The following is a 20,223-nucleotide window of genomic DNA, read 5'->3' on the forward strand; positions in this document are numbered from 1 at the left end:
TTTTAAATAAGTAAAAGGGCAAATTAAATATATCGATTGAAAAAAAAAAATCATAGTTTGAGCAAGAACGATAGAGGAAAGAGTGTTGTGACTTTATGTGGCGTAGTCGAGATACTATAATGAAATCCAGAATGTTTATGTTGGGTGACGTTAGTAGGCGCTACTTAGGGTCGATTTGTGCTAATTGAACTATGCTAATTAAAAACGAATGCTCGAGTGATTCCGAGTGATCCCGAATAGATGGCGCTTCGGGTATTTACGAATATGCCCCCGAGTCACAAAATATACGAGATATCATTTATATTAAACTGCTTACTGTCCTTTGTAGGAACGCTGAAGACATTGACCTTTTGGCCGGATCTACCCTAGAGAAGCCGATAGATGGAGCTTTAGTTGGACCAACCACAGCTTGCTTACTTAAACAGCAATTCATCAAGTTAAGGAATAGTGACAGGTGTGTATAATTCATTTAGTAAAATATTTTTAACTGTGGGCAAAATTTAAAAAAATGGAAAATCTTAATTTTATCCGCTGTTTTCAAAAGAGTATTTCCCATTTCTGAGAGTGTTTTTGCTATAACGGAAATAAATAAATATCATAACTTAAAATTGTGTTTTTGATTGAATAGAATTTACTGAGTTTGCTGCCCTAGTTCGTGTGTGTTCAATGGATCATTTTGCAAATTGAACGAAAGACATTTTATTTGTTTTTTAGTAAAATCAGTAAGTGGAGATTGGCACTTAAAAAATGCTGAAAAAAATCTACACTGACGCGTAATACGATAATGAACATATTGGGATTCATTTCTCATTTTTTTAAATGGTCTTTTGAACATACAAAAACTAGGGCAGCGGGGTGTAAACCATGGGTTTGTAATTAATATGTGGCTGAAATAGAAAAATACTTATTTGTTTACAATTGTTATGTTTATATCACTTTATTTATAAAAACAAAAAATCCTACGTAGGCATGACCGTGGTGGGTATACTAAATCTAGAATACAATACAACATATGGTGTAGATGCATTTATACTAGTAAATAGATTTTTAAAACATATAAAATAAAAATTTTAAGTTACATTTTGGTTAATGATTTGGATAAAATTATAAATAAAGTTATTAATGAAACTTCTTGGTTTAGTTTTACTTTTTTATTAAATTAACTGTTTAGCAAACTAATTGTAAATATTTATGTTTTCTGTCCTCTGTTTTAATACTTATTTGATCTTCTTATCACCAAAATATGTTGAGAATAGTATAAAAGCTGTAATCAATTCACCAGTCTTGAAGATGCCTACTTAGGCGAAAGCGCTCGTTAGTCAAAATAATAAAAAATTAAAACTAAACCAAGAAGTTTCATTGATAACTTTATTTGTAATTTTATCAAAATCATTAACTATGAAGTTTTATCAAGAAATATCAACAAAAAACATCAATATTACATTTTGGTTATTTTTTAAATTGAGTATTTATAATATAGAATATTTTTTTGTTTGTTTCAATAATTTAATCAAAGTTAGGTCATTTGGTTGAGAATAAATACGAAAGCAAAAATAAAATGGTTACCTGGAAAAGAAAACATTGACATTTATAGTCTTGACCCAGATTATAAATAAATGATTAGAAGAAGAGAGGCTTAAATGATCATTTTTTCTTACCTAAATGATGATGCCTAGGACATATTTGGTACCAGTACAGCGGTATTCTGACAGCTTGATAGAACCAGAAGATCAGATTTACCCATCTAATGTAACTAATGAAATACAATGAAAAATCACTTTTAATTCTGACGAAACCCGATTCGAAGGATATCTTTGATAAGCAGAGTATAACAGCAAAACTTTTAAGTAGAGCATTTTTACGTATACGTTTATATAAACCTAAATTATTTAGCTATAGAACTCATATTTTGAGAAATAATAAGATAACGGACGCAGCAAACTCCGCTGACAACTGTCGTCTAGCGAAAGCGATACGGTTGTCTACGCCACATACTGCGGATGCCTCGTGAGAGCCTTAACCACGCTTGCCTACTTTACAAGGCATCAGGTTCTCGACGTCCTGGACGTCCACTGCTGACTGTTTGTCGGCAGTTTTATGTGAGAAATTAGGGACGAGAACATGACTTGGGAGGATGCAGTTGAGTTGGTAGCCGGATGAGTTGGTAGCCGATAGAGATGCATGGAGGCTCTTTGTGGATACCATGTGATATAGAATAATGATTGTTTTTACAAAACATTCCCGCGTTTCTCTGTGTTGAATTTTACTGAGATTCCCCGGGCACCGTAAAGTCGCGTTTGTTGAGTTTGTGGACTGGAATACGGATTAACCAGGAGCTTCCTCTTGAGGAATTGATTTGAATTGTATTTGGGAGGCATTGGTCACAGATTCTAATGAAACACCCTCGTCGTTTTACGATAATCTAATTGTTAACTTGATAAGATATTGATTTTTTTTATCCTTTATGATGTTTCTTATTTAATTAGTACCTATTAATTATAGGGATGAATTTTATTTTATTTATTTAAAGTTCAAAGAAACTATATTTTTAACGTCCATTTCTCTTCAGTCTAATTAACTTTTTGTTTAATATATCGCTTATTTACTTGGCGTATAATGTATGACTTTCAGAATACCCCTAAAAATCAAAGCCGGAATGTTCATAGTAAACACAAGCTAACTTAACTAATCTTATATTACCTAACCACGAGGCGGACTGTGTTTTTTTTGATGAATGGGAAAACTATAGTAAAACGATTACTATTATTATGTCCAGGTTCTGGTATGAGAACGATCTCCCTCCATCTTCCTTATCGCCCGAGCAGCTTCAGGCCATCCGAAGAGTATCTCTGTCAGGGCTGCTGTGTGCATCCAACGCAGATCTGGAGCAAGTACAACCCAGGGCTTTCGTCGTAGAAGATCCATACTTGTAAGAATCTTTTTATAAAACATCTTTGGTATTTGCTACTTTAAAAAAATGTCGAAGTTTGATTGCAAATTTATTTATAGTTTGATGCTTATGTTTTTTATATTTGATTACTTAGGTAAACTGTATCTTTAAAATTTAAATTCTTGGCCTCAATTATATTTAAATTGTCTAACTATAGAGTTATGTTCGTAGAGTTAAAAAAATTGAATATTGATTTGAACAAACAATGAATTATTGCTATTTATTTGATAATACGTGATTTGTTCATTGCTTTGTCGAAATACAAAAATTAACAATTTAAACAAGAAAAAACTGTAATTGAGGACCAACAACATCAATCACAAGAACAACAACAACTAAAACAAAAACATCAAGCCGGTTGTTGTTGTAATTGAGAACCGTTTTTTTAAAACACAACATTCGCTTCAAACGTAATTTTTCGGGAGAGGGTTTTTTGTGATTCGCGTCAAATCGCGTGAATAATCTTTGTTTTAAAAAATTACACCTTGCAACTAAACCTAAAGTTGAGTTGACGCATTATTCTGGCTTTAAATTAAAATTAAATCAAAAAAAATGCCATGTTGGATGAATATCGTGTTTCGAAAAAACTATCCTCAATAAATTGGCTCATTGACTAGAATAAATTAATATTATTTTCTTTCTTATCAACTTACGGGCATGGATATTACAACCGCCGAGATGAAGAAACTAGGTATATTTATTAAAATATAAAATTTTAGTTTATGTTTACATTTATGTTTATGTTTATATGGTAGTTTCACTGCACTATGTATCCATTTTACTGGAATAAAAAAAAAAAAATAAAAAAAAAAAATAACATGTTTATAAATATATTTTAGATAAAAATAATATGCTGCTACAGTAGTTGATGTTAGGTATTTACAGTAGTTAATAAGGAAATGTGGAAGTCTTGGCATTTACAGCTATTAGCATAATGTTTGACGCTCATTACCTACAAAAAAATGCACTTCCCTGCCCAGTTGCCCAATATTGAATTAATTATCAATTTAGCATCTAATATTCAATAAGCCAATGTGACTTTTTCTCTTCCTAGAAATGCCGCCCAATCGTGTGCCCAACACCCGCACCTCGAGCTGTCAGCCTGGCTGGACCAGGATCACATGGACATGGGGGACGTCTCGGGAGAAGTCCTCATGAGCGCCATCCAGAAGGCCAAGCAGGACATGGTGGAGAGGAAAAGGCTGGAGTATGAGCTATGGGAACAAGGTACAATAAAGCATACTTTTTTTCCAAAAATGTTACTCGATCTTGTGCTCTTTGAGCACCCCAAAAAGACCAATGTTTTTTTTTACTTTCGTGGTTCCTCTTCTTTTTCTTATGCTGCCACACCACGGTGGAAGGTCATCATGACGATTTTTATTTTGTCGTCAGCCGCTCTTAATAAGGATTGGTAGCTTTACAGCCGTCGTTAGCAAAAGGGTGCTTTTTGTAAATCTGTAATCACAAAATGAGGCAAATATGTTTTACAAGAAATTTCAACCCATTTGATATATAGCAATACAGATTTTTTTTAAATTCAGTACAAAATACTTGAAGGTCGGCATGTCAAAAGTCATTATAATCATAATAATAGGCGCGCGTGCATGAAAAGATGTATGAATGTAAAGGAGAATAGGTCTGTATGAAAAAACAGAGTGATACGGCGTTATATCCTCTCTACATACCGTTTATTTATAACAGAATTTGTTTATGCCTGTTTCAGCTGGAGGAGTAGATCCCAAATCACCCGCCGGTACCGCCGCGTCCTTTTCCAAAGCTAACAAGAACGCTCTTTTACTAGCCAACACATCTCTGTTCTTCGAGTATGCGACTAATGAAATCGTCAACTCTATAATGGGGTAAGACCTCTATAATACATTGAATATCAATATCCTTAATCAATTATATAATTTAGTTATATTTGTTTTTATTTCATTTTTCTTCAATTTATAAATATGATAACAAAACAACACAAAGAGATAGTCATGCTTAAATAAATAACCACGCATTCCAAAAATAATCAAATAAATTTAACACAAATAGAATAATACTGTCAGTTCCATATACTGGCATCTTCCATATACTCATTTAGTCCATAAAAGGCCTTTTTTAGAAGTACGCCTTTTATAAAAATGTTGAATTGATTGTTTGATTTTATAAAAATGTCATAATTAGGACATTGTCGGGTATTCTATTGTAGAAGCGTACGCAGTGCCCCACAAACGATGTGCTTACCTTCCTTAGCTTTAATTTCGGGATTACTGATTTGTCTTTACTTCTAGTATTGTAATTATGTTTTTCGCTATTTTTTTGAAAGATATATATTTTTACGCTCATACATAATATTATCATAAATAGACTGAGTATATACCGTTGTATATTGTCATTCATCCTTACGACCACATTGCAAACACGGATGGTTGCAAAAACTGTATTTCCTTGTATCACAAATAGCCTGCGTCCATAATAGTAATTTTATAAATTTAATTACGTCAGATTTAATTGTAAGCATCATTATTTTTAAATATCCTAACTCCGACGCCGTTCGTTTGACCAAGACAGTTTTGTACTCGTATTCTACCCTCTGCATTCAATGTCAAGGCATTGCAACAATACCAACAAATTACTAATTGATATTTTTTGTCATTCTCAACTGAGTAAACTTACTGCGTTATCTTTATTTTTAAAAACAGTGTAATATGTATAAATATATTGTGTTTGTATTATTTTATAGTTTTGTATGGAACACTGATATGTTTAATGTCTATAATATTGTAAAATCACAGCTAGAGTATGCATATGCAGTTTGGAGTCCCGCTTATTACTGCAACTCGTATGATCTTGAACGAGTACAAAGAAAGTTAAAAAAAAATATTCATTTTAAATTAAGCCTACCTGTGTCAAAATAAATTATAAATCCCCGATGACTAATTGAAATTTACCTTACTGTCAAGCAGGAGGACAATAAATGACCTCTTGTTTATTTATAAATTATTAAATAATTGCAGAATTGAGACAGCAAGAGCTGCTTTTAATAAAATGAAGTCCCTCTTCTGCAATGCTAATCTCAACTTTAAAATAAGGCAAATATTGGTAAAATGTTATGTGTGGTCTGTATTGTTGTATGGCTGTGAGACTTGGACTCTGAACGTGAACACTATGAAAAGGCTGGAAGCTTTTGAGATGTGGTTGCATCGCAGAATGCTTAATATATCTGAGGACAGACCTGATAACGAACTCAGAAGTCTTAAGTCGAGCTAGAACGAACAGAGAACTCTTAACCACCATGAAAGTTCGTAAAATTTCATATCTGGGGCATATAATGCGTGGAGAAAAGTATCACTTGCTTCATTTAATTTTGAAAGGCAAGATTGAGGGTCACAGAGGGGCTGGAAGAAGATAAATGTCCTGGCTGCGAAATATACGAGACTGGACTGGCTTCAGGACTGTGGAACAGGTTTTCCGGGCAGCACAGGACAGAGAGACTTTTGCCAGAGTGATAGCCAACGTTGGGGATACCTGACAGGGCACTAATAGAAGAAGAAGAAATAATAAAATAGATTGCCCAGAACTGTTAACTTTAATAAACTTTCGTATTAGACATAGACCAACAAGACTATTTTTTTTGTTTTGCGGTCATCATAGTACTAATAATTCGTAGGAATTTGCCGATTATTCGCATGCAGCGACTTGCTAATCAATACAGTGATGATTTAGATTTATTTTGTACCACGCCGCTGATGATCAAGTCCTGTGTTTTGAAAAAGAATTAATAATTGAAAAATCAAAGAATGATTAACTAATCTAAACAACTGTTTACTTTTGTTTTAACTCTTTACTCTTAATTATTTTTAAAATTCATTGTTGTTTAGTATCAATATTTATGTATACCATGATGTAAAATTTTTAACTTATATTTTAAAGCACTTTCTTTTCTTCTTTTTTTTCTCTTTTTTAAAAAACTACTATTTTCTTTAATATTTTATTCTTTTATGTAAATATTTATATTTGTCACAGATGTAATATTTCTTTTTTTATAAATACTGTTTACTATTGGTATACTTTTTTCGATGTTTTTGTACTTTTATAATATTGTGCTATTTTTTGTTGTATTTTTTTCAGTGGTTTTGTTGTAATTATGTAAAAGTTTCATGGAACCGTAAATAAATGAATACATATTTATATTCATAAAAGGCATTTGTGCAGTTGTGCAATAAAAAAAAACATAAGTCAAAAAAATATTAATCCCGTAATCATTATTAGAACCGCTTATTTAAAGGTCAGTCACAAGAGACATTTTCACGTATAAGAAATCATTTTTTATATCCAATTTCCCATACCACTGAACTTCCTCATTTTATGCAATTCATCATTTAATATTATTGTTCCAGCCAAAGAAGGCGCAAGCGTCAGATCTTCGACAGCAACCTCTTGGGATTCACGGGCACTCCAGACTTCGCCGATGCCCTCCAGAGTGTGGACGTGTCGGGTCTCCTTCAGCAGCAGGGTCTGGCGAACGGCCTCCGCTTAGAGCCGCAGTGCGACGACCTGGAGGCCCCGTGCGACGCCACCTCCCCCTTCAGGACCTTCACCGGACACTGCAACAACCTGAGGAATCCCAACCTCGGGAAGAGCTTGACGACATTCGCGAGATTGCTGCCACCTGTGTATGAAGATGGTAAGTCATGAGACATTTTCATTTCAGTACCGACTATTACATGTATACTTATATTTACACCACAACACACCGGAAGACCCAATTACAGCACAGAACTCAGGTTTAAAAAAAAAACACTTTTTTATGTGTTCTCATCGGGAATCAAACCCTGAGTCAAGTAACTTAGCCATTATTTTGTTTTATGGCATAAATCACACTTTTGAAATCTAAAAATCATTATAATGTACCGTATTTTGCGGACGATAAAACAAATCGGACCAACCCAATTTTTGGTTGAATTTTCAGAGTGTCGTATAGTCCGAAAAATACGATAGGTGATTTTTGGCGTATTAAAAAAAATCTACCTGAGTTATAAATTTATCTAAAATTAACTATTTTCGTGTAAAAATGATTATAAACTATTAAAATTTGGACATACCCGAAGTTTTGTTGTATAGGTTAAGTGTATTAAAATTAAAGGTTCACTTACATATTACATTGAGTTTTACAATTTAAAAGTTAATGAACTTATAACAGATGTTCGAATATACTAATAAGAAATGTAGATAATACCGATTGAATTTAGCCGTTACAATAAATGAGTTAAATTTACCTTTTATGTCAAGTGTCGATAACTACATTGCGTTGTACGTCTAATAAACAGCGCTGATAGGAGAAAGCCTGGTTTCGATTTCCGTTTTCTAGCTGCTGGTGGCGTGTTAGATTGGTTAATGTGGAGGGCCTGGCATTTAGTGTTGCCAGTGTCCATAGCTTAATTTTAATATTGTAATTTTTCGTCAGCCAAGGTATCTTGATGGTGAATCGTCTAAAAAATACTTTGGTATTTACATCATTTTTTCTTTAATACATCAACAATCAGTTTATTTTTACAGTTCAAAATTAAGTTTACCTATTGTGAATAAAGAATTATGATCTTTTTCTCAGGTGTATCAAGGCCCAGAATAAGTTCAGTAACGGGGAGCCCCCTTCCATCCCCAAGGACCATTTCTACAGTAATCCACCCTGACATCTCCAACCTCCACACCCGCTATACTCTCATGGTGATGCAGTTCGCTCAGATTCTCGACCATGATCTTACCATGACTCCCATTCACAAAGGTTTGTAATTTTTGTCAACTGTATTTATAAAATAAAATTGTCACACATATGTGTTATTGGCAAATATTTGCTATATTTTTTATTGTAACTTCCATTAGTACGCAGATTGACAAACTAAATAGAACTTATATTTGATCAACAAAGGCAAAACTATTTACTCGTGTCTAAGGTCTCTGCGCTTTACCAGATTCTTTAAAAAAATATTAATATGCTTACGAAAAAGTAGCACTATCTGGAACGGTTTGTAAATGGTATTTGAGTGATCGTTTTGTCTTTTTTTGCTGGTGTTACCACTGTTTATAAATAAATTTATGTATTCGTACTGTTAAAATACATCTTAAAATGAGTTATGTTAACTCATAGGAATTACAAAATTTATTATTGTATGTAAAAATGAAAAATAATAAACAACGCCAAACAAATATTAGGAAATATAAAATAGATCTATCTATATAATTTTTCTTCTATTCAAACAGGCGCTGTCGTCCATAATGGTGACACGTCTTCAAGACGACTTTTTTTATATGAATACTTCTAGTTTTAACTTTCGCCGGTAAGATCAGGTCAAACTACAAAGTCGAAAAGTGCGAAAGTTGTTAAGGTCTTCTATCGAGATGTATTGACCTTTCTTACTGATTAGTCATTTTATTTTTGTATGTATCTATCTTCCACGCGGGTTAGTGGTATCCGGTGTTGTTCACAACTGGGCTAATGATTATCTCTTGCTAGCAGCGCTGAAAAAAAAACGCCTTCAATCAGCTATGGATTTTTTATTTTAGATTAAATTATCAGCGACAGCCGACTGTCTTCTGCTAGTTATAAATAATTATATGAAAACTAATTAAAAAACTTAAACAAAACACAAACTAGAGACAAACAGCTTGAAACAAAGGCATTTTCTGGACATGACTAGTACTATCACGGGAGATAGCGACTTTTACGATATTTATTTTAGAATAGAATCTTACAAAAAGGTATTACTTAGAAATATTCAAGTTATAAATATGTCCTGCTAATTACTGATTTGTTTCAAGGATATGCAACGGAAAATTTGCTAATATCAACTTAAATTTCAGGTTTCCACGAATCCATCCCCAACTGCCGTTCTTGTGACTCTCCCCGCACCGTCCACCCCGAGTGCAACCCCTTCCCTGTACCACGAGGAGACCACTACTATCCGGAGGTCAATGTGACCAGCGGAGAGAGGCTCTGTTTCCCCTTCATGAGGAGCCTTCCGGGACAACAGAATTTAGGTAAAAAGAAACAAATACCTACTACAAATATAATTAGACAACTTACCTTAAGACCGCTATCTTTTGATAACAATATTTCATATGTATTACTAATTTAATTATATATGAATATCGAATGATATAAATGTATAATTATTTTTTATTTATTTATTAAATTTTTGAACGTCGTTCAAATCGCCTTTTACAAAACTTATAATATGAACTTATTTGGTGTATTTTTTTTTTAATTTTCATTTTTTTACCCGGGATTTAGAAACAAAAATTAAATAACACATTTAGTAGAAGTTTAAAACAATTTTTAAATAAATGTGAAAATTAAAGTTATATTTTATTTATAAATCTTTTGGAGAAAATATTAAAAAATTTACAGCGATAACCGTTCGCTATTTTATTAAAAATACACTATTTGATACGTTGCATTTTCTCAACAACAATTTTCCCACCTTGATATTGAGTTTTTTTTAATTCCAACAATTTATTATTAATAAAATAACATAAACTAAATGTAAAAGGTTTGTGACACGTAATGTCAAACAGACTATGCTTAATATAAAACTTAGAGAGAAGTAACTGGATCTTGTTAATACTACAGTATTCTTGGACATAACCAAAGAGTCACTTAGAGACTTCAAAGAAATCATGAGTCAATAATTTATGAAAACCTAATGTACGTTCTCCAATATATTGATGACTTTAAGCGGAACAGAGATTTCCGTAAGTATAAGTATTTTATTCAATTTTTAAATTTTATTTTATCTTCATTTCCACAAGAAATAAAGATAAACTAGCTGTGCCCACTAGACTCCAAAAAAAAACTTTAGCTTCAACCTCCATACGATTCTACAATACGGTACCTCTTGAAATTCAGGCTTTACAAAGAATTATAGAGATTTTGTCAGAGAAAGAGCTATTATATAGTCGAACAATATTTGCAGGACAACATGGATTGCCTGTTTATTGAGATTCGTGTTTATTGATTTTAGTTTGTTGATTGTGTTGTTGATTTAAATTTATTCATTTGTTCAGTTTAACTTATTAATTGTTGAATTGCATTATAAAGTTGTAATTTGTTGACGTTTTTATAAATCACTTATGTGATTCAATGAATCCTATGAAAAAATTTACTTAACTTAACTAAACGAGTATTGCAGTAAATGGAACAAAAAGAAAACATGAGCAAATGTATTTAATAAAGAGATCTCCCTATAAGTTTAGTGCGTTGAGGATATTCTAATATAACTTGGAGAAAAACCACTCTGTCATTATTTTAAGTACGAAGTTAGCTACATATTACAGCAATACAACGGGCCGTAGGTACTCAGATCGAAAATTGCAAGTGAAAACGGAAACCGCCCGTTGCACGTTTGTTGTTAAACTAAAAACCTAACTAAAAACGAAACCAAAAATTTGAAACGCTTTTGTTTTACGCAAAAGAGGTAATGGGCTTCTCTCCAATTAGTCATTGGAAGCCTATACAGATACATACACCTATGCACACATTTTTGTATGTGTTTGTTCGCTTAAACTTGTCGTTACATCTTTAAATATATATTTCTTCCGTACGTGTGATGTCACTGAACTCCTCCTAAACGGCTTAACCGTTTTGCGTGCGTCAACGTGCGGTTTTCAGTGAAATGTAGATCTTTGTACTGCGCGTGTTTGTAGATATTAAAATCTTCAATCTTTTCTATAAAAAAAAAGTTAGGAGCATAAATCTTATATTCACCGACCTACCAGGGTTGCATTCGATGAGAATGCATATACAAAACAATATAAGGATGTTAGATAGACTGTTTTTGAATGTTCACAAACAACATTCGCTTTTTGTGGATCCCAATCAGATTCTTTCCTTAAATTCCTTATAATTTCTACCCATTTATTTATTTTTACCGGATTTTTGGTAATACTAAAATAATATTAACTGACATTCAATACATTTTTGAAAATCGTATTCCTACATAAAGTGCACCCCTGTTGGTGAGAAGAGCAGAGTTTGACATTTGCAAAAAGAATTCTATATTTGAAAATTAATTATTCAATGCTTTGGAATTAAATCATAAATAAGTACCTAGGTTCCTACTTAAAATCAATATTTGAATATTAATCATTTTTAGCTGTCAAGCTATCTTCAGGCAGGACAAAATGTCTGTCAGGTCCGCTAGTTACTTACAAATATTATTTGCCTCGTGCACGAAAATCTCATTTTTGCAAAAATTAAAAAAATTGATTAATATAAGATTAACAATATAATTCATCATTATCGTCATTTCCTTCCCGCATCTGTTTGTGCATAGGGTACTGCATTAGTAAACTAATCGCAGCGTATATTGAACCTTTTTTGTTTTACGAAGGTAAGATGATCAGTCTTACTTTTCAGGTGCCAGGGATTATGAAATATACTTGTGTTTTTACATAATTTTAAATCAATATTTCATGAAATCGAACCCGAGACAGAGGTTTCACAAGAGTGCGTGGCAGGCAAACACATAAATTATTACACTACGAGGCACACATAATAAAATAATGAAAAGGGAAAAACATTTAGTAACAAAAAAGCTAATCATATACATATTAATTTATAATTGATTATCACCAGGTCCCCGTGAGCAAGTGAACCAGAATACAGCCTTCCTGGATGCTTCCATGGTGTACGGTGAGAACGGATGTATCGGCCGCAACCTTCGCGGTTTCGGAGGAAGAATGAACTCCACAACACATCCTGTCAGAGGAAAGGAGCTGTTGCCAAGGAGTGACTCTCACCCGGAGTGCAAGACAGCTTCCGGATACTGCTTCATCGCTGGTAAGATCAATGTTTATCATTTTCGATACATATTTGCTTAGTGTGAAGATTTACATTTTCAGTATTTACAAAGAAAATTAATTAATTTGTTTATTAATTCTTTCTGAGATGTAAAATAATAACTCTGGAGTTTTTATTTATTTTATCGTATAATAAATAATACAGTAAACCCCCCTATAACGTTGAGATAGGTATCACGTTATCAGGGAGAACGTTATAGGGAGGACTCGACTCACGCGGGATGACGTAATCTTCCCGGAAAATGCGGGCAGAGTAGTTTAACATGACAGTTTGTCATTTTTTTTGTAAATAAGTATTATCTACATCGAGAGATAATGTGTATGACATCTACCGCGCGAACGTTGGCCGGGTCCGGATGCCTCAGTGTACTGATAACAGTACACTGAGGCATCCGGACATATAAATGTAAAGTAAAAAGTATGTGTTGTACCTTACATACTTAAAAGTGAGTAAGGTTGACCTCACCCCAAAACTATCATAGTGCAGCTCTAAGATTATAATAAGGCATTTGATTTTTTCTTCGCAAAAAATGTGCATTATTTTATATCACAGTTTACGACCACTTCAAGAAGTGGATACCTAGTTGGTGCTAGTTAACACTAATAATAATAATAATAGCTCGCTCGTCAAATAAAGTGATGATGCTGAAATATTTGTCAGACAGTGGCACACACTGTTAATAAATTATAGAACAATTTTTACATGTTAAGTTTTAATAAAAAAAAGTGTGCATCGATTTACTTTATCATAATTTATTCCAAGTAGAACATATTTACTTACTGTACCCATGGGACAGAGCGGCGAAATGCCGATGAGTCATCAATCTTAGTTCCGCTGAACGTGTCTATCAAGGTCAAGGAACACGGACCTACTACGTTATACGGGGGACCACCGTTATAGGAAAAACTGCCGTAAACGTTATAGGAAAAAACCTTATACGAGTGTACGTTATAGGAGGGTTTACTGTAATAATAAATATCTTTGTTACGATTTTATAAAGTATTGTATATTATATGGTTTAATAAAATTTCAATTACTTTCTTTGTATATGTATTATTCGTCCCAACTCAACACTTTATTCCCATAGAACTGGGACTGTCTCAATAAATGTAAATAAATAAATAAAATGAAAAATGATGACCTGTTGTGGTGCAAAATAAATCTAATATAAACATCCTAATTATTTAAATTCCAGGTGATGGTCGCGCTTCCGAACAACCAGCCTTGACTGCCCTGCACACCATGTTCCTACGAGAGCACAATCGCCTGGTGGAGGGGCTCCGGGGAGTGAACCCGCACTGGGACGGGGACCGCCTATTCCAACACGCTCGCCGCATCCACATAGCGCAGATCCAGCACATCACGTACAACGAATTCCTCCCGCGCATACTCTCATGGAACGCCGTCAACCTGTATGGGTTGAAACTCTTGCCTACAAGTAAGTCTACTGTGTATGAAAATTAGGCTGTATCTAGAATACAACCCAATGCAAAACCGAAAGCACTTTCTGGGCATTTGCATTGTTAACTCTTAAAATACTGTGCTATTCTTAGCTTAGGGATTCTTCCCTCTGGAAACTGTGCTTTAAAGTCAAAGGCATTAAGCAAAAGATGAAACATTTTAAATGTAGGTATTAAAAAATTAAAAATTAACACATACATACCGTTTAATAATCTACTTTCCATAATTTGTAAAAATAATCATGTAAATTAGGCTTGTTATAACAAATTAAGACATCATTATTTTCAATTATTGTTCTAGTATTCTCTTTCTGAACACTGAAAATCAATATAATGTCATGCAGAAAGCTCAGAATAGGGGAATGAGGACAATATTGAGATGTGGAAAATATTTAAAAATTCAAAATATGTTGACGGTACTGATCATGCTTTTCAGAAAAGCAAAGAGTAATTTTAAATACTTTAGTGTTAATATTTAAATTAAAGAATAAATTATTGCCCGAATACATGTTTTGTGATGTTCAGCATAATAATGAAATTTATCGCTATCCTACGAGGGGAGGTGAGGGTTTCAGACTCCCCAAAACAAGAATCCAGGCAACTCAAAACAATCTGTATCATAAAGGACTTAAGATGTTTAATGAGTTGCTAAAGGATATTAGGAATGCTGGGTCTATCGCATCGATTTTTGCTAAAACAAACATCCATATAGGTAGATAGATGTCATCAGAAAGTGTTTGGATTTTATAACAATGTTTTGTTTTTGAAATTATTCTTGTATATATTGTTAATTAGTTAAGGTGTTCAAATTTAAAATCTCAAACTGTGTTCAAAATTTTTTTGTACAACTATTATTATTTTTTGTACAACATTACATTACAAATAAGAGAGACATCTTGTATTTTATAGACTATGATGACTATTATTTCACAAGGATTAAGGCTGAAGTCTGATAATTTCTTTAATTTATTTGAAATTGCTATATCTTCGAAAACAATAAAAATAATTCAACAAAAATTTCTACATATTAACTCAGCATATCCAAGCTATAAAATTACAAACTAAAACCAAATATGATTTGTAATTCAACATCATTATGGTTCAATTTTTTTAAGTAAAACTCGATTTCTATTTTATAACATTACATATTTTGTATTTTATTTTATATTTTGTAAAAAAAAAAGAAGATTTGCATTGCTATTTGAAAATTATGTACATATAGTAAAGACCTTAACAAAGAGATTGGTATATAGTATTTATATAAAAACATTGGATACCTAATTCCTTTTTTTTGCCTTTGAAATGAGGCCCGGCGCAAAGGATATTTCTACCCTTCCCGCCGTTAAGCATCTATCGACTGAACGGGTAAAAATACCTTTCCCGCCCGAAGTGTGTTAACATAATTTTTACATATTTTGTTTACGCAATTACTTTCAGACTACTACAAGGAATATTCCCCAACTTGCAACCCATCCATTGTAAATGAATTTGCATCTGCCGCTTTCCGTATTGGTCACTCTCTGTTGCGCCCACATCTTCCCCGTCTGTCACCTACCTACCAGCCCATCGACCCACCCATTCTCCTCAGGGATGGTTTCTTCAAAGTTGATATGTTCCTCCAGGTAAAAATATTCACAAATCTTCATCAGCTGTTGTTCACAATCACATAATCAAAATACTACCTGACCACGACAGCGAAAAAAAAGAGGGTTATAAAATTCACGGTTATTACAAAGTCAACATTTCATATAGTATAAAACCGGAATACTCAACTGTGAGGCATTCGGTGAAAATAAAAAAATTAATTTAACCTCAATCTTGCAAAATAAAATATTATCTCAGATCAGAGTATGCTTGAAAATGATATGTCTTTTGAGAAAGTCGGGGAACTATATATTAATGCATTTAATATAAGTTGGATATATTATGTAATACGTGAACATACCTGATAAATAAGAGAGGGCCAAACTAGTTAAAAATTATTAACTAGTTTGCATCTTATTCTTCTAATTATAATTTCAATGTCTAAAGTCTAAATAAACCCTAATTATTTATTTCCAGCCTTCCATGACAGAAGAACTTATCCGTGGTCTGTCCTCCACACCGATGGAAACTCTGGATCAGTTTATCACAGGAGAAGTGACTAACCATCTGTTCGAAGATAGGAGAATCCCATTCTCCGGAATCGACCTGATCGCCCTCAACATTCAACGAGCAAGAGACCACGGAGTTCCCTCATACAACAATTACAGAGCTTTGTGTAACTTGAAGAGAGCATCATCATTTGAAGATCTGTCGAGAGAAATCCCACCAGAAGTCATTGCTAGGTTTGTTGATAATATGTCATGTTCAGTTTAATTTTCATAACTACATCGTAATAGTACTTGCATTGAAAAAACCTGTTCAAATCAACAATTTTAACAACTAACAAATGAAACCTTTGATTCTAGATTAAAGCGAATCTATGCTACCGTAGATGACATTGATCTATTCCCAGGCGGTATGAGTGAAAGGCCTCTTCAAGGAGGTTTGGTTGGGCCAACATTTGCTTGCATCATTGCCATCCAGTTCCGACAACTGAGGAAGTGCGATCGTTTCTGGTAAGTACAAAAACAAAACAAAAAACTGTATCCAATATCCAAATCATGTTTACAATTGATTTATTTTTATTCAAGGTATGAGAATGACGATCCAGTGGTCAGGTTCACCGAACCTCAACTAGCCGAATTAAGAAAGACAACACTCTCCAAAATTTTGTGTGAAAACTTTGATATCCAGTCTGAAATGCAAAGAGCGATCTTTGACCTGCCCAGCAACTTCTTGTAAGAATTCCGCAATACATACATACAGAGTTTATTTTTAATTAACTAGTTTATTTAAAATGGAACAATCCAATTCATTAAAAAACTGTTCAAACCAAACTGAGGTGTTTGTATATGAGCTAACAAACAAATGAATATTCATCTTTATTCTCATTACTTTCAGGAATCCACGTGTACCTTGCCAATCCTTGCCACAAATTGACCTGTCAGCCTGGCGAGAGAGCACAGCCCAGGGCTGTCAGATCGCTGGCCGTAACGTTGCCGTTGGAAGCTCTGCCTTCCCCTCTCCATGCACTTCGTGCATCTGTACTATCGAAGGCGTAAGCATAAAAACAAATGTCATATATATAATGTAGGATGTAATATAATAATATAAAATGGTAATCTGATTTTCTAATGTCACAAATCTTTTACGTTTTTATAAAATAGAAGTACCTACCTTACATTGCATTGCAATACTTGGTAACAAAAGTCCATGATATATACAAGGGAAGCATTTTGCTGATAAATCAAATAGGGGTAGAAATCGGTAGGGGGCAAGCACTCTAATTAATTACTTACAAGGAGCACATTTGGACAACCCGCAGTAGGGCTCCCAGCATCTAACATTCAAATTTGTCAAACTGATTGCGTTATGTATTTTCAGGCGCAATGCGCATCTCTCCGCATCACCGACTGCGCTCAACTGCAGCGAGAATGGCCGCGGGATGCCATTCTGCGGGATGACGTTTGCTCGGCACAGTGTGGAGGTATCATTCTCAGCTCCACACAGCAAGTGTCGCAGTCCTCCCTCACCGAGGATCTCCTACCCCCTCCTCCGCGGCAAGCCCGGAGGAATCCGGGGGTCTTCGCAGGGTTCAAAGTCCCTGACTTAGCGCAGTTCATAACTAAATAAGTGAAGAGTGGGGAATACTTAGACAATCGCTGTTAATTTATGCCCAATTTGATTTGTAAGTGAAGTTTGGTGATTTTAAATTATTCGCCCTGTCATTGACCCATATGGATCATCTTGATCACGATAAGCCCCCTTTTAAACGATTATTTTGCTAAAATAGCATTCATTAAAAAAAAATTTAGACTCATTTCACTGTAACTCCAAAAATACTACATAATCCAAAATAAACTCAACATTATGAGGAAACCGCTAAAGTCGATCACTATGTTCATAATAAAGTCAAAAAATGTAGTAACTAAATAGAAACATCTCGAAACAAATGGCTCATTTAATAAATTTAATGACTTTAATGTTTTCAACAAAATGAATACCAATTTGCAGTATAAATGAATAAAATAAATCCACCACAGATCTAGACAGAACTTCTAGGTTAACTTTTCATACTTCTTTAGCATTTAAAAAAATCTACATTTAATTCAGAATAGTCATTACAGTATTGATATAGATGTTTAAAAACATTACAAGTTAGTATCTGCTATCTATAAAATTACAATTAAGATACCACAATCTAATTATATTTAATAGTAAATTACATTTAAAAACATAGGCATTACTGGGACATTGCTTGCAATAATAAATCATGTCTAATATTTAGTGAATTAAAACACTAGCAAACACTTAATTTATCAATTTCTCATTATATGGGCTATTTTAACAGCACTGTTCGAATTAAACTGTACAACGAAGCCAAGAGCTCAAAGCGCTGATTTTTGGATATGTCGCAAATGCTGACAGCGAAAATCAAATTGGCTTGGCGAAACCGCCAAAATATAAAAAAAAACTCATTGTACATACACAATAAAAATGTGAAAAAACGTAATTTTAGAAAATTTAGGTTAATTTTTCAAAGCATTTCAGTGTTTTTTTTTTTACCCTGACTACTGATTACAAATATTAACAGAATGAACAAAAAAATTGAGTTTTGCCTTCTTGCTAGTCAATCCTAGTGAAGGTTAGATTCTGCATCCATTTTTTAATTTTCTTTACAAACCGCGCTCTTTAATGAAGTTGTGTAGTGTCCTCTATATTCTTTCAGAAGTACTGAATCATTAATCAATTGGCACTGCATATTTTCTATCAAAAATCTTTATCAACACATGGATCAAACAATCATCCCTATTTTTTTTAAATACTTGCAATTTGAATGACTAATGTAAAAACTTTTGAATTTATTTAAATGACAATTCATATTATTTAATATTTGTTTTAGAGATTCATATTTAAATTGTCGTAATTTAGTGACGTAATGGAATTCAGCATTTCTAAATCACAATGTTTGTAGAATAAATTCTGCATTAGACTTTACGAGCTCCTACCTTACATAGACATCTAAATTGCTGCAAACTGTACATAGATAATGCAAAAATCAAAATTTAATCAACGATTTCTCTGTGATAAGATTTACCATACGATACTAACATGTAATCTTCTCTTCGTGTAAATTATAATTATTTGGAGCAAAATTAGTTGTTCTTGAGTGCCATTATGTAATGTTCACACCTCTGTAGTTGAACATTTCTTATCGCGATATACATTGCAGACCTTCTATGATAAATGTAATATTTTTTTACGTGTGTAGTTTGTATTGATAATTTTATTGTGCACTATTATTATTTAGTTTGTAAATAAAATATGAAAATTACAGAAACTTTTAATAACCGTGCCCGATACTCCCCCCCCATTGCCAAATTGGACAATCATCAATAACAAGAAATGGAAATATTGTAAAAAATGACGAGATCTGTGCATTAATGTAAGACTGAGATTAATCAAATCAAATAGGAGTTCTGCGTTGGCTTGGACATGTAGAGCAAATGAACGATAAAAGAACTGCTTCTTCTTCTTCTTTTCGTACCATATAAAGTCCCCCCCCCGACGTTGGTGATAACTCTAGAGTAGGCATTCCGGTCTTTTGCCAACTGGAACAGCGCCTCGACCCCGCGCACTCCTGTCCAGTCGCGGATGTTTCTCAGTCAGGACACCTGTCGCATTCCAACTCCACGCTTTCCCTCGATCTTCCCCATCATTAGTTGTAGATGCGAATATTTACTTCCGCGCATGATATGGCCCTGATATGCAAGTTTTCTCTCATTTATTGAAGACAGTAGATTTTTTTTCGGCACTGGCTCGTCTCAGCACCTCCTCCACATTGATCACTAAATCTGTCCACTGGATTCTCAGCATTC

At 33.5% G+C, this 20,223-nt stretch overlaps 1 protein-coding gene across 1 annotated transcript in view; it reads left to right on the top strand.

The window, feature by feature from the left end:
- The window catches only part of LOC148276730 (uncharacterized), a 140,285-nt gene extending 120,608 nt beyond the window's left edge, over nt 1-19,677 (top strand). Inside the window, exons 10-24 of the mRNA XM_088233850.1 lie at nt 329-454; nt 2,777-2,929; nt 4,005-4,177; nt 4,674-4,809; nt 7,342-7,628; nt 8,553-8,726; nt 9,803-9,979; nt 12,576-12,779; nt 13,996-14,238; nt 15,698-15,882; nt 16,322-16,587; nt 16,711-16,860; nt 16,936-17,082; nt 17,246-17,402; nt 17,729-19,677. Coding sequence (XP_088089976.1) covers nt 329-454; nt 2,777-2,929; nt 4,005-4,177; nt 4,674-4,809; nt 7,342-7,628; nt 8,553-8,726; nt 9,803-9,979; nt 12,576-12,779; nt 13,996-14,238; nt 15,698-15,882; nt 16,322-16,587; nt 16,711-16,860; nt 16,936-17,082; nt 17,246-17,402; nt 17,729-17,977 — 2,827 coding nt within the window. The 3' untranslated portion in view covers nt 17,978-19,677. The remainder of the gene's footprint in view (nt 1-328; nt 455-2,776; nt 2,930-4,004; nt 4,178-4,673; nt 4,810-7,341; nt 7,629-8,552; nt 8,727-9,802; nt 9,980-12,575; nt 12,780-13,995; nt 14,239-15,697; nt 15,883-16,321; nt 16,588-16,710; nt 16,861-16,935; nt 17,083-17,245; nt 17,403-17,728) is intronic.
- The last annotated feature ends 546 nt before the right edge of the window (nt 19,678-20,223 follow it).

This window comes from Micrasema longulum, unplaced genomic scaffold (genome assembly GCF_059751315.1).
Source record: "Micrasema longulum isolate JH-2025_06_02 unplaced genomic scaffold, ASM5975131v1 h1tg001157l, whole genome shotgun sequence".
Classification (NCBI taxonomy): Eukaryota; Metazoa; Arthropoda; class Insecta; order Trichoptera; family Brachycentridae; genus Micrasema; species Micrasema longulum.